The 15,622-nt window shown below is 37.9% G+C and overlaps 1 protein-coding gene across 17 annotated transcripts in view; it reads left to right on the plus strand.

Annotated features, from left to right (window-relative positions):
• Positions 1-15,622, plus strand: part of TRIP12 (thyroid hormone receptor interactor 12) — a 141,235-nt gene that overhangs the window by 87,818 nt on the left and 37,795 nt on the right. For 10 of the 17 annotated variants that reach the window (XM_080798472.1, XM_080798458.1, XM_080798465.1 and 7 more), the window contains 9 exons: positions 4,591-4,739; positions 7,539-7,574; positions 7,656-7,751; positions 8,643-8,735; positions 8,945-9,106; positions 11,121-11,189; positions 11,277-11,442; positions 13,903-14,020; positions 14,141-14,297. In XM_080798472.1, coding sequence (XP_080654598.1) covers positions 4,591-4,739; positions 7,539-7,574; positions 7,656-7,751; positions 8,643-8,735; positions 8,945-9,106; positions 11,121-11,189; positions 11,277-11,442; positions 13,903-14,020; positions 14,141-14,297 — 1,046 coding nt within the window. Of the gene's footprint in view, positions 1-4,590; positions 4,740-7,538; positions 7,575-7,655; positions 7,752-8,642; positions 8,736-8,944; positions 9,107-11,120; positions 11,190-11,276; positions 11,443-13,902; positions 14,021-14,140; positions 14,301-15,622 lie in introns of all 17 variants that reach the window. The other 7 variants (XR_013966544.1, XM_080798457.1, XM_080798466.1 and 4 more) reach the window with 1 other exon arrangement.

Here is a 15,622-nt window from a genome sequence, read left to right on the forward strand (position 1 = left end):
TGCTTAACTGACTGATGAACTCAGGCACCCTTTTTGCCAGTTTTTGTCTTCTGCTAACTTTAGTTCTGTATCCCTGTAGATGTCTGTTAGTGGTTACTGTAGAGATTTTAATTCATGTCCTTGGTTTGTTACAGCCTACCTTATATTAATACTTTATTACATCCTAATCAGTGTTAAGAACTGAACAGTAGTTTCACTCTTTTTACCTCCTGACATTCTTTGTGCTCTTGGTTTTTTTTTTTTTTTTTTTTTTTTAAGATTTTATTTATTTATATGACAGGCAGAGAGGCAGGCAGAGAGAAAGAGAGGAAGGGAAGCAGGCTCCCTGCTGAGCAGAGTGTCTGATGTGGGGCTTGAGACCATGACCTGAGCCAAAGGCAGAGGATTTAACCCGCTGAGCCATCCAGGTGCCCCTGTGCTCTTGTTTTAATTTGTTTTACTTATACATGTGTTATAAACACAATAAGACCTAGTTGTTGTTTTAGATTATCCATATTCTGTATTCCTTTGTCCACGTACACATCCCATTTTCAGTGTTCTTAATTCCTTCCTGCAGTTTCTCTCCTAATCAGAGTTGTTTCTCTTCTCTTCAGAAGAACTTCTGTTTTCGTGTGGTAAATGAGTACTAATAATGATTTTTCTTTGCTTTTGAGAAGCCCTTGATTTGCCTTAATTTTGAGAAGATACTTTCCCCAGGTATAAAATTCTCATTTTAGCACTTTGTGATGTCTCTGTTTAAAAGTCTTACTGGTGGGGTGCCTGGGTGGCTCATTGGGTTAAAGCCTCTGCCTTCAGCTCAGGTCATGATCCCAGGATCCTAGGATCAAGCCCCACATCAGGCTCTCTGCTCAGCAGGGGGCCTGCTTCTCCCTCTCTCTCTATCTGCCTCTCTGCCTGCTTGTGATCTCTGTCAAATAAATAAATAAAATCGTTACAAAATTATAAAAGTCTTACTGGTGCCCTTTCAAGGCAGTGTCTTTTTTTTCCTCTGACTTCTTTTAAGATTTGCTTTTTGTGGGTGCCTGGCTGGCTCAGTTGGCTAAGAGTCCCGACTCTTGAACTTGGCACTCAGGTCACGCAGGGCTTGATCCCAGGCATTTGACTGACTGGACCACCCAGCTGCCCCTCTGTCTTGATTTTCCTGCTTCTTCATACATCTAGTAGTTGTTTATGTGCTAGTCATTTTATATAAAAGAACTTAAGCCACTCCAGATAACACTTTCCATTGTCAAGTTGTTTCCCCCTTTTCTGTATTGAAACAAAGGGTGAGGAGGTGATCATTTTGTTCTGGTCAGGCATTAGCTTGTTTAGATGAGAATGAGTTTTGTGTGACTCATTTCACCTGTGGCTCATCCCTGTTTGTGCCTTGTGATCCTCCTAGGGTTTTGATTGAGACCCTTGCAAGTCTCTGTCTACTTAGACTTGATTCATTATGCAGTTTGAAAATGTCACAGATGTCTTGGGGGTAGAACCCAGTGGCTGTGTATGTTTGAGGCAGGCCTCCTCCCTCTGTAGGGCCTTTGTCTTCTGAGCACCATGAGACTTAAGGTTTTGTTCTGTCTTACAAAAACTTCTGATTCAGCCCCAGCCCTCTTCACAGCTCCAGAACTGGGCCGATGTCCGTTGGGACCAGTTTGGTCAGAAACAGCATCTTGGGGCTCCCAGGTGGCTCATTTGGTTAAAGCCTCTGCCTTCGGCTCAGGTCATGATCCCAGGGTTCTGGGATCGAACCCCTCATCGGGCTCTCTGCTTGGCGGGGAGCCTGCTTCCCTTCCTCTCTCTCTGCCTGCCTCTCTGCCTACTTGTGATCTCTGTCTGTTAAATAAATAAATAAAATCTTAACAAAGAAAAAGAAAAAGAAACAGCATCTTCCTGTGACTCCCTGAAGTGCTCTGGGTTCTCTCCCCCATTCAGATCAGCAGTTGGCACACTCCTGCCCAAGGGCCAAATTCAGCCTCCTGCTCAGTTTTATAGAGCCTATGAACTAAAAGTGATTTTTACATTTTTAAATGGCTGAAAAAAATTTAAGAGTAATATTTTGTGAGATGTGAAAATTAAATGAAATTTAAATTGAAGTGTTCATAAATAGTTTTATTGGAATACAGCCACACTTACTTGTTTATGTATTGTCTGTTCTGCTTTCGTGCTGGGGTTGAGTAGTTGAAAGCAACAGAGCCTATGGCTTGCAAAGCCCAAAATACTTATGGCTCTTTATAAAAAATGTTTGCCTACCAACCCTTGATCTGTGATTGTACTTCTCAAACTATGGTCTGTGGCTTGCCTGGGGTTCCTGAAACCCTAATATTAAAGCCATTGGTCAAAAATCTAGTAATAATTGGTAAGGTTTTTCCTTTTCTACATTGCTGTTTGAATTTTGTTGATGTTGCAAAAGCTGTGATGTGTAAAACTGTTAGTATGTTTTTGAGAGAATCAAAGCAGTGGTTCCAGGTTGCGCTAGTAGCCGTTATATTCTTCAGTGCCAAGTGCTACTAGTCAAAATAATTCCAGTTTTAAGTAAGGATGCCCTTGCTAAACAAAGTTACTAATTTTACTGTCTTTACCAGTAAGTACATGTCTTTTTAGTAGTCCTTGTGAAAAAGCTGGGCCTGAGTTTTATGCATTTTTCATCTCGAATAATGTTGCCACAGATTGAGAGTAGCTGCAGTGGTGGTCATACTGCTGTTTTATTTAATAAAGCTTGACATTGAAACAATTTGCAACAAAAAAATTATAACGCTGCTCATCACTGAATTTTTCTGTTTTAGAAAATACGATTTTCACAAAACTTTGTTTATATTAGTATGTAATGAATTAATGAGTATTTAAGTATTTTCTCTTAATTCCAGACATATTTGTAAATAAATACAAGTTAGATATAAGCCACATAGACAAAGATGCTTTGGTGCTCCCGTGGTTCTTTTTTTGGGGGGGGGGAGCTCCCGTGGTTCTAAAACCAAAATTGGTCAGAACATAAATTATGGCTTTTGCTTTTTATTGTCATTTTCAGTTGGTTTAAGGTTCTGTGGTATCTTATGACCATGTTAACATGATCTGTGTCCTAGAATTGCCAGCTTCCATGTTTATAAAACATCCAGTGGATATGTTAGTTTTTCCTGTTTTGGGCGGTTGTGCTAGTAGGATATATGAACTGTTTCATCCTTTAAAAGCAGATCTAGAAGCAACTGAGGGTTCTTCTGTTTTCAAGAGTTTATGTTCCCTTCATTTGTTTTGCCTTTCATTTCAGTGCAAAAATGATAGGCCTGCTCTAAGTGGAACTCCTATTTAGTTTGAAAATTTTAAAGATGGCAACCATCTGAACTTGATGTTCTTGCAATATATTTTTGGGTAGATTCTTTGTTACGGTAAAGGTAGGTAGGCAGTAATAGTTAACATGCAATTTGTTCTCCATAGTCTTAAATCTTGCAAGGATCACCGTGTGTCCCCTTTGAAAGGCTGTGCTTTTAGGAAGATCACTGTAACTTAATTGAAATAAAAATACTTTGGTTTTCATACGAATTCCGCAGTCATTGACAGTTTCAATACATTTGACATTTCTAAGCTGTTTCTCTAATGACTTGGAGAGGACAAATCCCATACGCAGACAAGAACCTGTGAAGGTAGTAGGAAGAGAAAGGGCTTAAAATTAACATTAGCTATAATTTGGTGAACATTAATTATGGTTTCAGATAGGAAGGTGTTCAGGAAAATTTGAAACACTTTTGTGGCCTTTATTTTTGAGTATGTTACCTGGATCACTGACCACATTCTGTCCCTGTGGGAGTTGAATCTTAGCATTTTTCAGTTCTTTGGGCAATGAATTTGGGCCTTAAAAGTGGAAGTCATATGCAAAGGGAATGAGAGGAGGTGAAAAGGCCAGTCTTTTGCTGTTTTTAGAAATACTAGATTCTAGGGGTGCCTGAGTGACTCAGTGGGTTAAGCCTCTGCCTTTGGCTTAGGTCATGGTCTCAGGGTCCTGGGATTGAGCCCCACGTCAGTCAGACTCTCTGGTCGGTGGGGAGTCTGCTCTCTCTGACAAATAAATAAATAAAATCTTCAAAAAAAATACTGCATTCTCTCCACTCTCTTCTGTTAGGTACATTGCTCTGTTTGTCTTTATTTTCTTGCCCTTCCACTGTTACCAGGATTCCATTTATTCTGAGCAGGACTTCAGGAGTATGTGGATTTTTGCTGAAGGCTGGCCATCACTTTTTAACAGGTGGTTATTCCTGCAGAAGGCTTTTGCTTAGGCTATATGTAAAAGTCACTCTGTCAGAGGTGACAATTCGTATTAATCTTACGGATATCTTTTTGTTTTAGCTAGTAAGAGCCAATCCACTTGTTTCATTTTAAAAGAAAAATTAAAAGACAAAAATCTATAAATACTGTGAGATCACTCTAAGTTAAGATAAATTCAACCAATTTAATTGTGTCTTGAATTATATCAGCAGCCTGTCTTAGCCCTAGTATAGGCTTAGCCTTTCACTGGGATTGAAAGATAAGCAGCCCGCTGCCATGTAGAGTCACACCTTATACCTACTAATAATTTCCTTAAATGTTTAAAAGTAATGATTTTTTTTCCTCCCTGTGAAGGCTCCAAGGCCCAACAGCTTCTGCAAGGACTGCAAGCAAGTGATGAAAGCCAGCAGCTCCAGGCAGTTATCGAAATGTGTCAGCTATTGGTTATGGGAAATGAGGAGACGCTGGGAGGGTTTCCTGTCAAGAGTGTCGTTCCAGCTTTGGTAAGAGAGTTTGCCCCTCATTTTACCTCAGTTCTCTGAACGTTGCCAAAGCATGATTATTTACACGGTTTGAACTAAGAGATGGTAGAGTGTGGCTTTGTGCTTTTACTTCATGCTTCTAGATCTTGGCAGTGATCGCTAATAATGAATTTGTAATTTTCTAAACTCCTCTATTTCTTGATACTTAAAATGACTGGTTTTATTTTATTTTATTTTTTTAAGTTTTTAAAATTTTTTATAATTATATAATGTATTTTTAGCCCCAGGGGTACAGGTCTGTGAATCGCCAGGTTTACACACTTCACAGCACTCACCATAGCACATACCCTCTCCAATGTCCATAACCCCACCACCCTCTCCCAAACCCCCATCCCCCAGCAATCCTCAGTTTGTTTTGTGAGATTAAGAGTCTCTTATGGTTTAAAATGACTGGTTTTAAACCTTAAGTTGTTTGTTGCATTAGGTGATATCTAAACTTAACATGCTCTCTCTTTTAAACTGATGATACATGGGCAGTAATAAGCTGCGCCCTTGTGGCAGGTCTTTGTGGGCCACAAAACTATCGTGTTTGTAATTGTGTACAGTGGCAGAGCATTCCAGCCACAATACAATGTGAATCCTTCCAGCTTAGGTTTTACGTTAAGTAAAAATATAAAGAAATGAAACAAAACCTTTTAGTGATTTTTTTTTTCAGTACAGTCGTAATTGATGTTTAGAATTTATAAACATCTTAATTGCTTGAGCTTTTTAATGGGACAAGAGGAAGAGAAGTTGCCACTACTAAATGTAGGCCCCTGAACACAGTAAGTCTTAAATAACAGCTTGGTAGTTTTCTTAGTTCAAGATTAAAAAGATTGGCTATATGGAAAATTAAAATTTAAGTCTGAGTGTAAAGCAAAAGACTAACGTAAACATCATGAACATACTCATACACCGTATGAATATATTGGAAGTTAAAACCAAGTATCATGTTAATAAGTCTTCATTTACATAGCAAATAAAGTTGACAAAAACATGGTTGATGTGTCAGATTGTCTTGTTTGATCTCATTATCAAATTGTGGAGACAGTTGAATGAAGCTCATTGAAACACAAGGTGATGCCATCTTTTGTTCTTGTTGGATGGCTCAGCTCTGGCAGGGTGAGAAAGGATGGACCAGTTTCTTCACTTTCTGCCAGGCAGACCTGGATAGTGTAAACTGGAATTTTTTAACTATTACCACTTCCATTCTAGCGAGGGCTGGCATGTTGATTTCTGGATGTTCAGTGAAAGCAGTACTGATTTTTGTGTTGTTACATTTTGCCTGTGTCCATATTCACACTCACCCTGCCCATTTCCCCAGGAGCTGGTTTTGTTTCCTGAATTAAACTGTCTTGTTTTGTTGTTACTGTTTATTAAAAAAATAACAAAGAACTAGGCTTATACTATGTAAGATGCAGTTTTTATTAGTTGAATAAAGATGCTATTAAATCTATGTGCAAATGTGGACACATAATCTGATGTACTTGATTTGCTGGCCGTTGATTAGATTTAAGTGCTTCATGGACCTACGTAAGACAGCTCCTGCTAGTAATACTGACTGTTGTTAATGAACTGGCCAGATTAATCTTCTATCAGAATTGAATATTGTGAATATATATCCATCCGTCACCATTCACTAGTGTGACCCTGGTCATTTTTGTTGAAAAGGAATCTGTTAGAGCAGTTCTCTCAAACATGGTCTTAAAATGTTTATTCCATCTTAAGAATTGGAGAACTTGTTACTTTTCCTGTCAACATGACAACCCCTTTCAGTCTACAGTGGGTGTTTCAAATGACTGGTTGTAGGTGATTTGAGTTCCATTGAACCCCAGAATGGGGAATGTGTGTGTGTGTGTGTGCGTGCACGCACGCGCCAACAAAGAAAGTGATCAGGACCTCGAATATGTAGATGTACTTTACCTAGCATAATTCATAACTGAGAAGGCACTCCTGTTAAATGAATATTGCATTAGAGTATTTGATGTTCATTATTAAATACATTTATTTGAAGTGTACTTTGTAACGAATTCAGTGCATTTAAAATTTCCCGTTGAACTATGAATGATTGCTTCCCCAGATAGGAAATTTCTTTGGTAGCTTTGGCTGCTTCAAGAGGATGGAGTACATACATAGCCCTAGCAGTTTTGAATTTCTGCCTTTGAAAAACATGGCTAAAATCTGCTTAAGGTCTTTTCCACAAGGGAAACTAAAAGAAATCCGTGTAGACTCATTTATGTAGTTGTAGAATAAGATGATTAATTTGGGTTTTAATTAGTGCATAGTTAGTTTCTGATGTGATAAGTAATGTGTTTGAAGACTTTACAGCTGAGTTAAATGGTGTTTAGCTCAGCTTGTAGAGAAGTTTATTCACAAGAGTTGAAATAATAGTCTTGAATCTATCTGTACAGTTGTTAACAAATGCCAGTGCATTGCTGGTCTGTTTCTTTAGGTATTAAGTATTTACTGATGCCTGTTAAACAGGCATCTGAGAAAGGGGGCTAGAAGTACCAGAACAGTTGGTTGTAAGCCTTTATTTTCTGACCTGGATCATGAGAGGTAATGATTATCTAGCACAGTTCCAAGTCAGAGCTATAATCTACATCCTGCCATCCTCAATATAATCATTTCTTGTGTACATATGCTAGGTTTTAACTTGGTACTGTTTTTATAAGAATACGGTCTTGACTAATACTTTCCATTTGAGTTGATGTAGAGGAAGAAACAGTTCCTCTAGGGATATAGATAGCTTCTAATAGTTCTCATCTTTTTTTTAAACAGATAACATTACTTCAGATGGAACATAATTTCGATATTGTAAGTATGTGGTGTATTTTTTTAAACACCCCAGATAAAATTTTGGGTTCTTATTGAGTAAAAGTGCTGTCTTATTTGTAGATGAACCATGCTTGTCGAGCCTTAACGTACATGATGGAAGCACTTCCTCGATCATCTGCTGTTGTAGTAGACGCAATTCCCGTCTTTCTAGAAAAGGTAATCCTGCTTTTGCTCAGCTTGTTTGAAAGCAGGCTTAGGGGAATCAAGTTAAAGACTCTTGACTTCTGAATTCTAAAGTGGTACATCGAATTGTAAGGCCATCTTGAAAGACTTTTTTAGGGATTCATTATCTAGTCAAAGTATATTTTTTAGCCAAGATGTCAGAAAGATATTTTGTGTTTAGCATACCAGTAGTTTAAAGTTGATGCTAATAAAGCATTTATGGAATCATTTCAGTTAATACTTTTTAATGAGAGCATTTATCAAGAATGTAAAATCTTTCAGAGAAGAACTTAAAGCACTTGATTAAAATAATCTCATTATTTCTAGAAAATATCCCAATGAGGTTGATAGCTATTTATACCCTCATTTTACAGCTGAGAAGGCTGAGACAAAGTGCTTGCTCAAGGTTATAAAGTGAGTCAGTGAAGAAAGGAAATTTTTTCATATGGTCTGTGGTAGGTTGTGTTTTGGTCTGTTTTAAGGGCCTTTTTCCTTTTTAATGCATAATAAAATTTGCATTATCTGATAACCTTTGAATGTGGCATAAGGGTAGAACTTAACTTTTAAAATTTGTTATATAAAACAACCCATTTATTATAAATAGAAAAATTGAAAGTTATCTAATTGGATTTCGCTTACTCCCTATGTAAAACCTGTTTTTCTGTGTCTTTAAACAGAACAAGGTAATTGGAAGGAAACTATATTTACTTGTTACAGCTTGAGCTCATAAATCACTGGTTTCCTATGGTGGTTTTCATGTTAGAGTTAGGGGCAGTGTATAGATTGATGGAATTAGCAAAAATACTGTGTTTATTCGTGTAGAAGATAAGCAGCTGGAAAAGCACTTGAGTGATGGCCTTAAGTTACCTATTTTTACGTTCTCAGCTGCAAGTTATTCAGTGTATTGATGTGGCAGAGCAGGCCCTGACTGCCTTGGAGATGTTATCCCGCAGACACAGTAAAGCCATTCTGCAGGCGGTAAGTGTTGCTACCGAAGGACTGTATTTCATTTAAAGTTGGATTTTAGATCCGCATTTGTGCTGGCTACTAGACTGCAGTCTCTGTAAGGTGCACATGGTGTTTCCAAAGTGATGTGCTAGACTTCTTAGTCCTTTTTCTTTTCTTTCTTTTTTTTTTAATTGCTTTGAGAGGGTCTTTCTTCACTTTAACAGTTTTCTATATTTTAGGGTGGTTTGGCAGACTGCTTGCTGTATCTGGAATTCTTCAGCATAAATGCCCAAAGAAATGCACTAGCAATTGCAGCCAATTGCTGCCAGAGTATCACACCAGACGAATTTCATTTTGTGGCAGATTCCCTCCCACTGCTTACCCAAAGGCTAACCCATCAGGTAAAACATGAACCTATTTTATATGCCATAAAACATCTTTACTGTGTTTTTTAGAAAGCCAGTTTTATCTAGGGTTTTAAATCATCCAACTGGATCTATAAATTGGAAATATTCTGATCCATGTGTTTTTTTTTTTCTGCTGGGTTTTCCAGTCGTGTACCATACTAGGTTATTTTATATAATTTGATGGATTTACCCAAATGTGACAGCATTTCAGTAATTTGACTTTAAGGGATGAGTTTGTTATTTCAGTAAACATTGAGTGTTTTCTGTGTGATAGGATCAGAGTTTCCTTTAGGGAGATCATCTCTTCCTCTAAGGCATTGGGTTCTGCAGGAAAGATCTGGAGGATGTGGGCTAAGATCGGAGATGAGATGACACTGCAGACTGTGACTGTCGGAAGTTGGAGAAGAGCAGGAACAGTTATTTAGGAGATGGAATTGGCAGACCAGGTGATGGAGGATGAGAAGCAGGGCTTATAAAATCTGGTGTGGGGGGCAGTGAGTTAAGCCTCGTAGAGAAATTTGAATTTTCTTTTAACATAAATTGTCTTAAGATGTTGTTAATTGCTAAAAGGGTTTTTAGAAATCAGGCTCTTAAAGATTTTATTTATTTTATTTTGAGAGAGAGAGAGAGAGCATGAACATGACTGAGCCAGGGGAGGGGTAAAGGGAGAGAGAGAATCTTGGGCAGACTCCCTGCCGAGCACAGAGCCGTGTGTGGGGCTCCATCTCACCATCCTGAGATCATGACCTGAGCTGAAATTGAGTCAGGCACTTAACCAAGTGAGCCACCCAGGCACCCCTAGAAATTGGACTTCCAAGTCAGCTTTACAAAGTGTGTTTAAAATCATCTTTGGACAGTTTGGTATAGAGAATATGTTCAATAGGGATTTATGTAAGAGAGCTACAAAAAAGATTATTGAGTCATTGTGAAATGTTTTGCCTCTGAGATGATCAAGATACAAGTCATGCTATTCGTTGTTTGCTTATTTAATTTTAAAAACTTAGTAGACTGAGGGTCCTGGGTTGCTCAGTTGATTAAGTGTCTGCCTTCGCCTTGGGTCATGATCTCGGGGTCCTGTGTCTGGCTCCTTGCTCAGTGGGGAGTCTGCTTCCTCTCCCTCTGCTGTTCCCCACCCTCGTGTGCATGTTCTCTCTCTATTTCAAATAAATAAATAAAATTAAAAAGAAAAAAAGTTGGTAGGCTGAGATAATCTGTGCTTACTGGGTCTAGAAATATATTTTATAGTTGGGTGTGATTTCCATACCGTATTTTGGAAAAAAAGGGTGAGAATCAGAAGTTAAATTGTTGGGCATGTTATTTGTAGCACCCTTTATAGACTTAAGTACTGACAGTGAAGATATAGAGCTTTTATGATACCAGAATTATTCTCAATTTTGTATAAGCAAGCCAGTCTGGTTTTTATATCTGAAACCCATTTACCAGTTAGGGAAAAAAAACACTATCAAAACACTTGTTAAACAGTTAAATTGTTCTTATCAGGATATTTCATGCTTTCTGAACGAGGCCTCTGTAACAGTGTTTCTAGATTGTTTTCATAGTGATTATAGCAAAATGACACCTAATTTTCTCACATCATCAGTAAACCTTTGGTTCAGACACATATACTGAACTGTTTCCAACTTTTTAGTGTTTACATGTTTTAAACATTTCTACTGCAAATGCTTTTTTAGAATGATGTTTATCTTTGTTGTGACTTGTGGTTATGTATTGAAATTACAGAAGCATAAAAGTTGTTCCTTCGTTTCTGTATATTTGCTCTTATTTATTGGGGTCTTCACAGAGGAGAGAAGTTCTCTCAGTATGAAGCTCTTTGCTTTGAAATCATGATGTTACTGATTGTACCTTGCTTAGGCTCATTGGGTTTTCAGGGCTCACATCTTAGTGAAGCAGCCTTGAGCAGTTTGGGGTTAGGAAGAAAATTAGGTAGTGATGTAAGACAGTGGTATATTTTATATTACTAAACTTTATTTCTTCTATAAAAAAATAGGACAAAAAGTCAGTTGAAAGCACTTGCCTTTGTTTTGCACGTCTAGTGGACAACTTCCAACATGAGGAGGTAAGCCTTTAAACTTTGGTGGTATTTTCATGAAATTGTTAATTGTTGAGTCATGGTATAACAGTATTTTTTCTTTTGTTTGTGAAGAATTTACTCCAGCAGGTTGCCTCCAAAGATCTGCTTACAAATGTTCAACAGCTGTTGGTAGTGACTCCACCCATTTTAAGTTCTGGGATGTTCATAATGGTGGTTCGCATGTTTTCTCTGATGTGTTCCAACTGTCCAACTTTAGCTGTTCAACTTATGAAGCAAAGTAAGTGCTACTTTGTTATCCACCTTTAGGCAGGAGAAGTGGGTTCTTAAAAAGTGTTTACTAATAAATACAGTCAATATAGGCAAGTAAAAGGGCTTGTTAAAAACATGGACACTGGGTGTCCATGGTGAGCCACGCCTGGGTGGCTCACTGGGTTAATAAGCCTCTACCTTCGGCTCAGGTCATGATCTCAGGGTCCTGGGATGGAGCCCCACATCGGGCTCTCTGCTCAGCAGGCAGCCGGCTCTCCCCCCCAACCCCCCGCCTCCCTCTCTGTCTACTTGTGATCTCTGTCTGTCAAATAAATAAAATCTAAAGGAAAAAAAAAAAAACAACAACCATGGACACTGGAGAGTAAGGGAAGAAAACTGTTGATCCATAATAGATTTGTGTGGACAGTATAGTAGTGCTTCCTGTGTACAACGCATAACATCTGCAGTATATTAAAAATTTATCCTTGGTGGTTCTGGGGCTAAAAATGCGGGCTCATTTCCTTCTCTCCAATAGTAATTATGTAGTGATGCTTCATTAGGGGAATACTGAGTTACAAGTAGTTGCCTGTCCTCTGCTTCCCCTTCTTTCTGCCGCTCTTAGAGTTTTCCCAGCAGTTTATCTGATTCCGCAGTGCTTTCCTCCCTCAGGAATTTGGAACTTACTTGCACACATGAATCTCTCTCATCTTTGCTGCTTGAGTATTTTCTAGGCCCTTCTCAGCCTTATCCATCAATACAATTTTGTTGCACTGCTGTGTTGCTACTGCATTTCTCTCATAAACCTTAGATTTTGCAAGTTAATCTCAGAAGACAGTGGGCTTCAGAAAACACCTGTATGTTAGGATTATTGCTACTAGGGTGTTGATCCCATTTATACAGGATGCATTTATTGGTGGGTAATTTCATATTTTTAATTCTCATCTCTGAGGATATTACTGTGGGAGCATTAATGATGGTGTTGGGGGACAGAGAAGCCTCTGGCATCACTGTCTCAGATAAATATTTTTTATGTTATTTATGTTTTTTTATATTTAGTCATGTTTTTTGTGAATTGGCACATTGGCCCAGCATTTTGCAGGAAAGTAGTGTTGTTGAGCTGTTTTATTGAAAGGATTCTCTTAAAGCACTAATCACTCCTAAACTTGGCATTCCAGGGAATCGTACGGCTTGTGTCATGAACAAAGTGAGAAGTTGGGGATGGATGTAATTTTGTCTTGAGTAGCGTCAGTGCATGCCCTAGGAGCCCTTTGAATTTTGCTGAGCCCGCCATCTCCTGAAGTTTGAGTCCAGATTCTTTCTTGTTACCATGTGTGGCACCACATTTCCCTAAAACAGTTTAGGGAATTGTTCACTGACTTTTGTTCTGCTTTACCATTTCGGACTTTTTTTCCCTTAGGATGACTGTTCTCACCTTTTACTTATTAGTCCATGAAGTTTGCCATACATTTATCACTTGGAGGCCACTAGACTTAGATTTTGTTTGTTCACAGCAGTAACACAAAGGAAGCATGTTGTCACCCTCTCATCTCTCTTTTAAAAAAAATTAAAGAATCCTTATAATGTAACATAGCTATTATGTATTCACATTTCTGAAGAAAGTTGGCAAGACTGTACTTTCTCAAGAAATTTAAAATAGATTTCTTAGTGAAATTTATGTGGGGCAGCAATTTAACTATACAGGCTTTTGCCCAGATAGTAGTGAATACTTTCCTCCATAACAAAATTTAATGATTATTGCCAAAACATTTCAACGAAATGTTTGTATTTTGCAAAGACCCAGCGCGTCTGTACCTTTAGTTATTTGAATGACTAAACCTGTGGATAATGGGAACTTCCTCATGTCACAGTGTTCTTGCAAAGGAGGCTGGTTTTCATGCAGATTCCTCTATAAACTGACGTCTTCTGGCATTGGAAACTTAGGGTAGAGGATATGTTAATGACCTGTGTATTAAGTTGTCATGTTTGTCTTTAATTACTTCCTGACTACAGTATGGTAATATTTTGATGCTTGTAATTTCTTTCATTGTGTTGACCACCCATTTTCAGTATACTTAAACTAAAGGCAAATAAACTTGAATTGGGGATTAAAATGTACGTTGACTGCACTTTTGTACAAAGCACTGTGTTCTTCACACACAAGTAAAACCAGAAACAAAATAAAAAAATTCCTAAATTCTCTGGTGTGGATTTTGTTTAAATGGCCTACTAGGACTGAGACTGAAGCCTTTAGAAAGAAAATTTTCATAAATTTCTTTTTTTAGGTTTTCATTATAGCACATTTGGCTTTTTAATTCCTGTATATGGCATATTGCTATATAAGAAAATACCCTTTTTTTACTTTTTATTCATGTATAATTGACTGTAAGAAAATAATTCTGATTGTTTTCCCCCATAGGAATGATTGCCTTTTAAATTAGGTAATATAACTAGTTTCATGGGTTTTTGGTTTCTGTTACTGGTTTTACAGACATTGCAGAAACACTTCATTTTCTCCTGTGCGGTGCCGCTAATGGAAGTTGTCAAGAACAGATCGATCTTGTTCCACGAAGTCCTCAAGAACTGTATGAACTGACATCTCTGATTTGGTAAAGATTGGGCTGATAATGACAACTGTGGCTTATACGCGGGTATTTTACTTGAGAGATCTGTCATTTACTAATAGTTAAGGGAGCTACTTAATGAAATAATTGCACCTTTGTTTTCAGCGAACTTATGCCATGTTTACCAAAAGAAGGCATTTTTGCAGTTGATACCATGCTGAAGAAGGGAAATGCGCAGAACACAGATGGTGCAATATGGCAGTGGCGTGACGACCGAGGCCTTTGGCATCCGTATAACAGGATTGACAGCCGGATCATTGAGGTAGTAGTTTCATCGTACCGTTTAAATATGTCTATTTTGGTGGCGAGTGGGTGTAGGGATGGAGTGGGGAGGTGGATATGTGTACTTAAATGTGCTCAATTTTGAATTAACTCAAGATTCTCTCATTTTGTCTCCTGAGAACAAGGTCCTCATTTCTGTTCAGGTCAACTGCTTCAGCTGCTAACTACCTGATTGACTTGGAGCAAGTAATTTAAGTTCTTTGTTCCATAGTTTCCTCATTTCTAAAAGGAAACATTGGAGGAGTCAGGCTATACATTTTCAAAGCCCCTTCTATCTCCCACCCAGAAGATGCCTCCCATAAACAAAGATTTATAGACAGATAGCTCTTTGCCAGCATACTTTAAAGAACAAAAACAAGGAAACAATTTTAGTATAAAAGTCTAGGTGATGAAATAGTTAAGTGAGTTTTGATACCCACTAGCCTCATATGTAGTCCACATGTCAATGGGATACATTTCAATGACATAAAATGGGATATGGAAAAATGAACACAGTATTCAGAACTTTGTGACTCTTTGGGGCACTCAGCAAAATAAGAGAGGAATAATGAAAAGGAAAGGTGCACCAAAATATTTAGTGTTTTTCTATGAAGGTTTTATGTGTGATTTTTATTACTTTTGTTAACTTCCATATTAAGTATGCGTTGAAATATTTCAGAAATTTTTCAGGTCAGAAAAACGGCCTTCTGTTAGGAAGTGTGGGTCACTGCATTATTTGGGACACCATGCATCATTTACTGGTATTTTCAATATGGGAGATAGCTTTAAGTCATACTATATTTTCTAATTTCAGTCTGTGATATTTGAATTTTTTTTAGAGCATCACACTTGAAGAGACATTCTTCTTTAAAGATGTCTTCTACCATTAGTTTTTAAAAATGAAATTTTGAAAAAGAACTTTGAAACCATTGACTTCTGTTATAAAATCAGGAGTTCTTAAGACTTTTAAGTTCCGAGCCAGCTTTTAGGAGGGAGTGAAGTGTAAGGGGTCTTGGTGCGTGTTGTTCACCTTAGTATGTAAGCAGGCCATGGTCTCTACCATTAAGCTGCCTTCTTTTTAGCATTGTCCTGTTAATTGCATTTTCCCTGTTAGCTTACTCTCTTACACTTACGGAGTCCTGTCTTTGATTTAACCTAAGAATTCCATAGCCTGGACTGTTCTAAGAATGAGTATTCTATCACATCTTTTGGCTGTCTTATCTCAAGCAAATAGTATTAATCAAAGCGTGTCGTTTTATTTATGTACTGTGCACACATGCACACCCTCGGGGTTACTCTTCTAGGTCCAGGTGTGTCCCTTTCGAT

The sequence above is a fragment of the Martes martes genome (genome assembly GCF_963455335.1).
Source record: "Martes martes genome assembly, chromosome: 3".
Lineage (NCBI taxonomy): Eukaryota > Metazoa > Chordata > Mammalia > Carnivora > Mustelidae > Martes > Martes martes.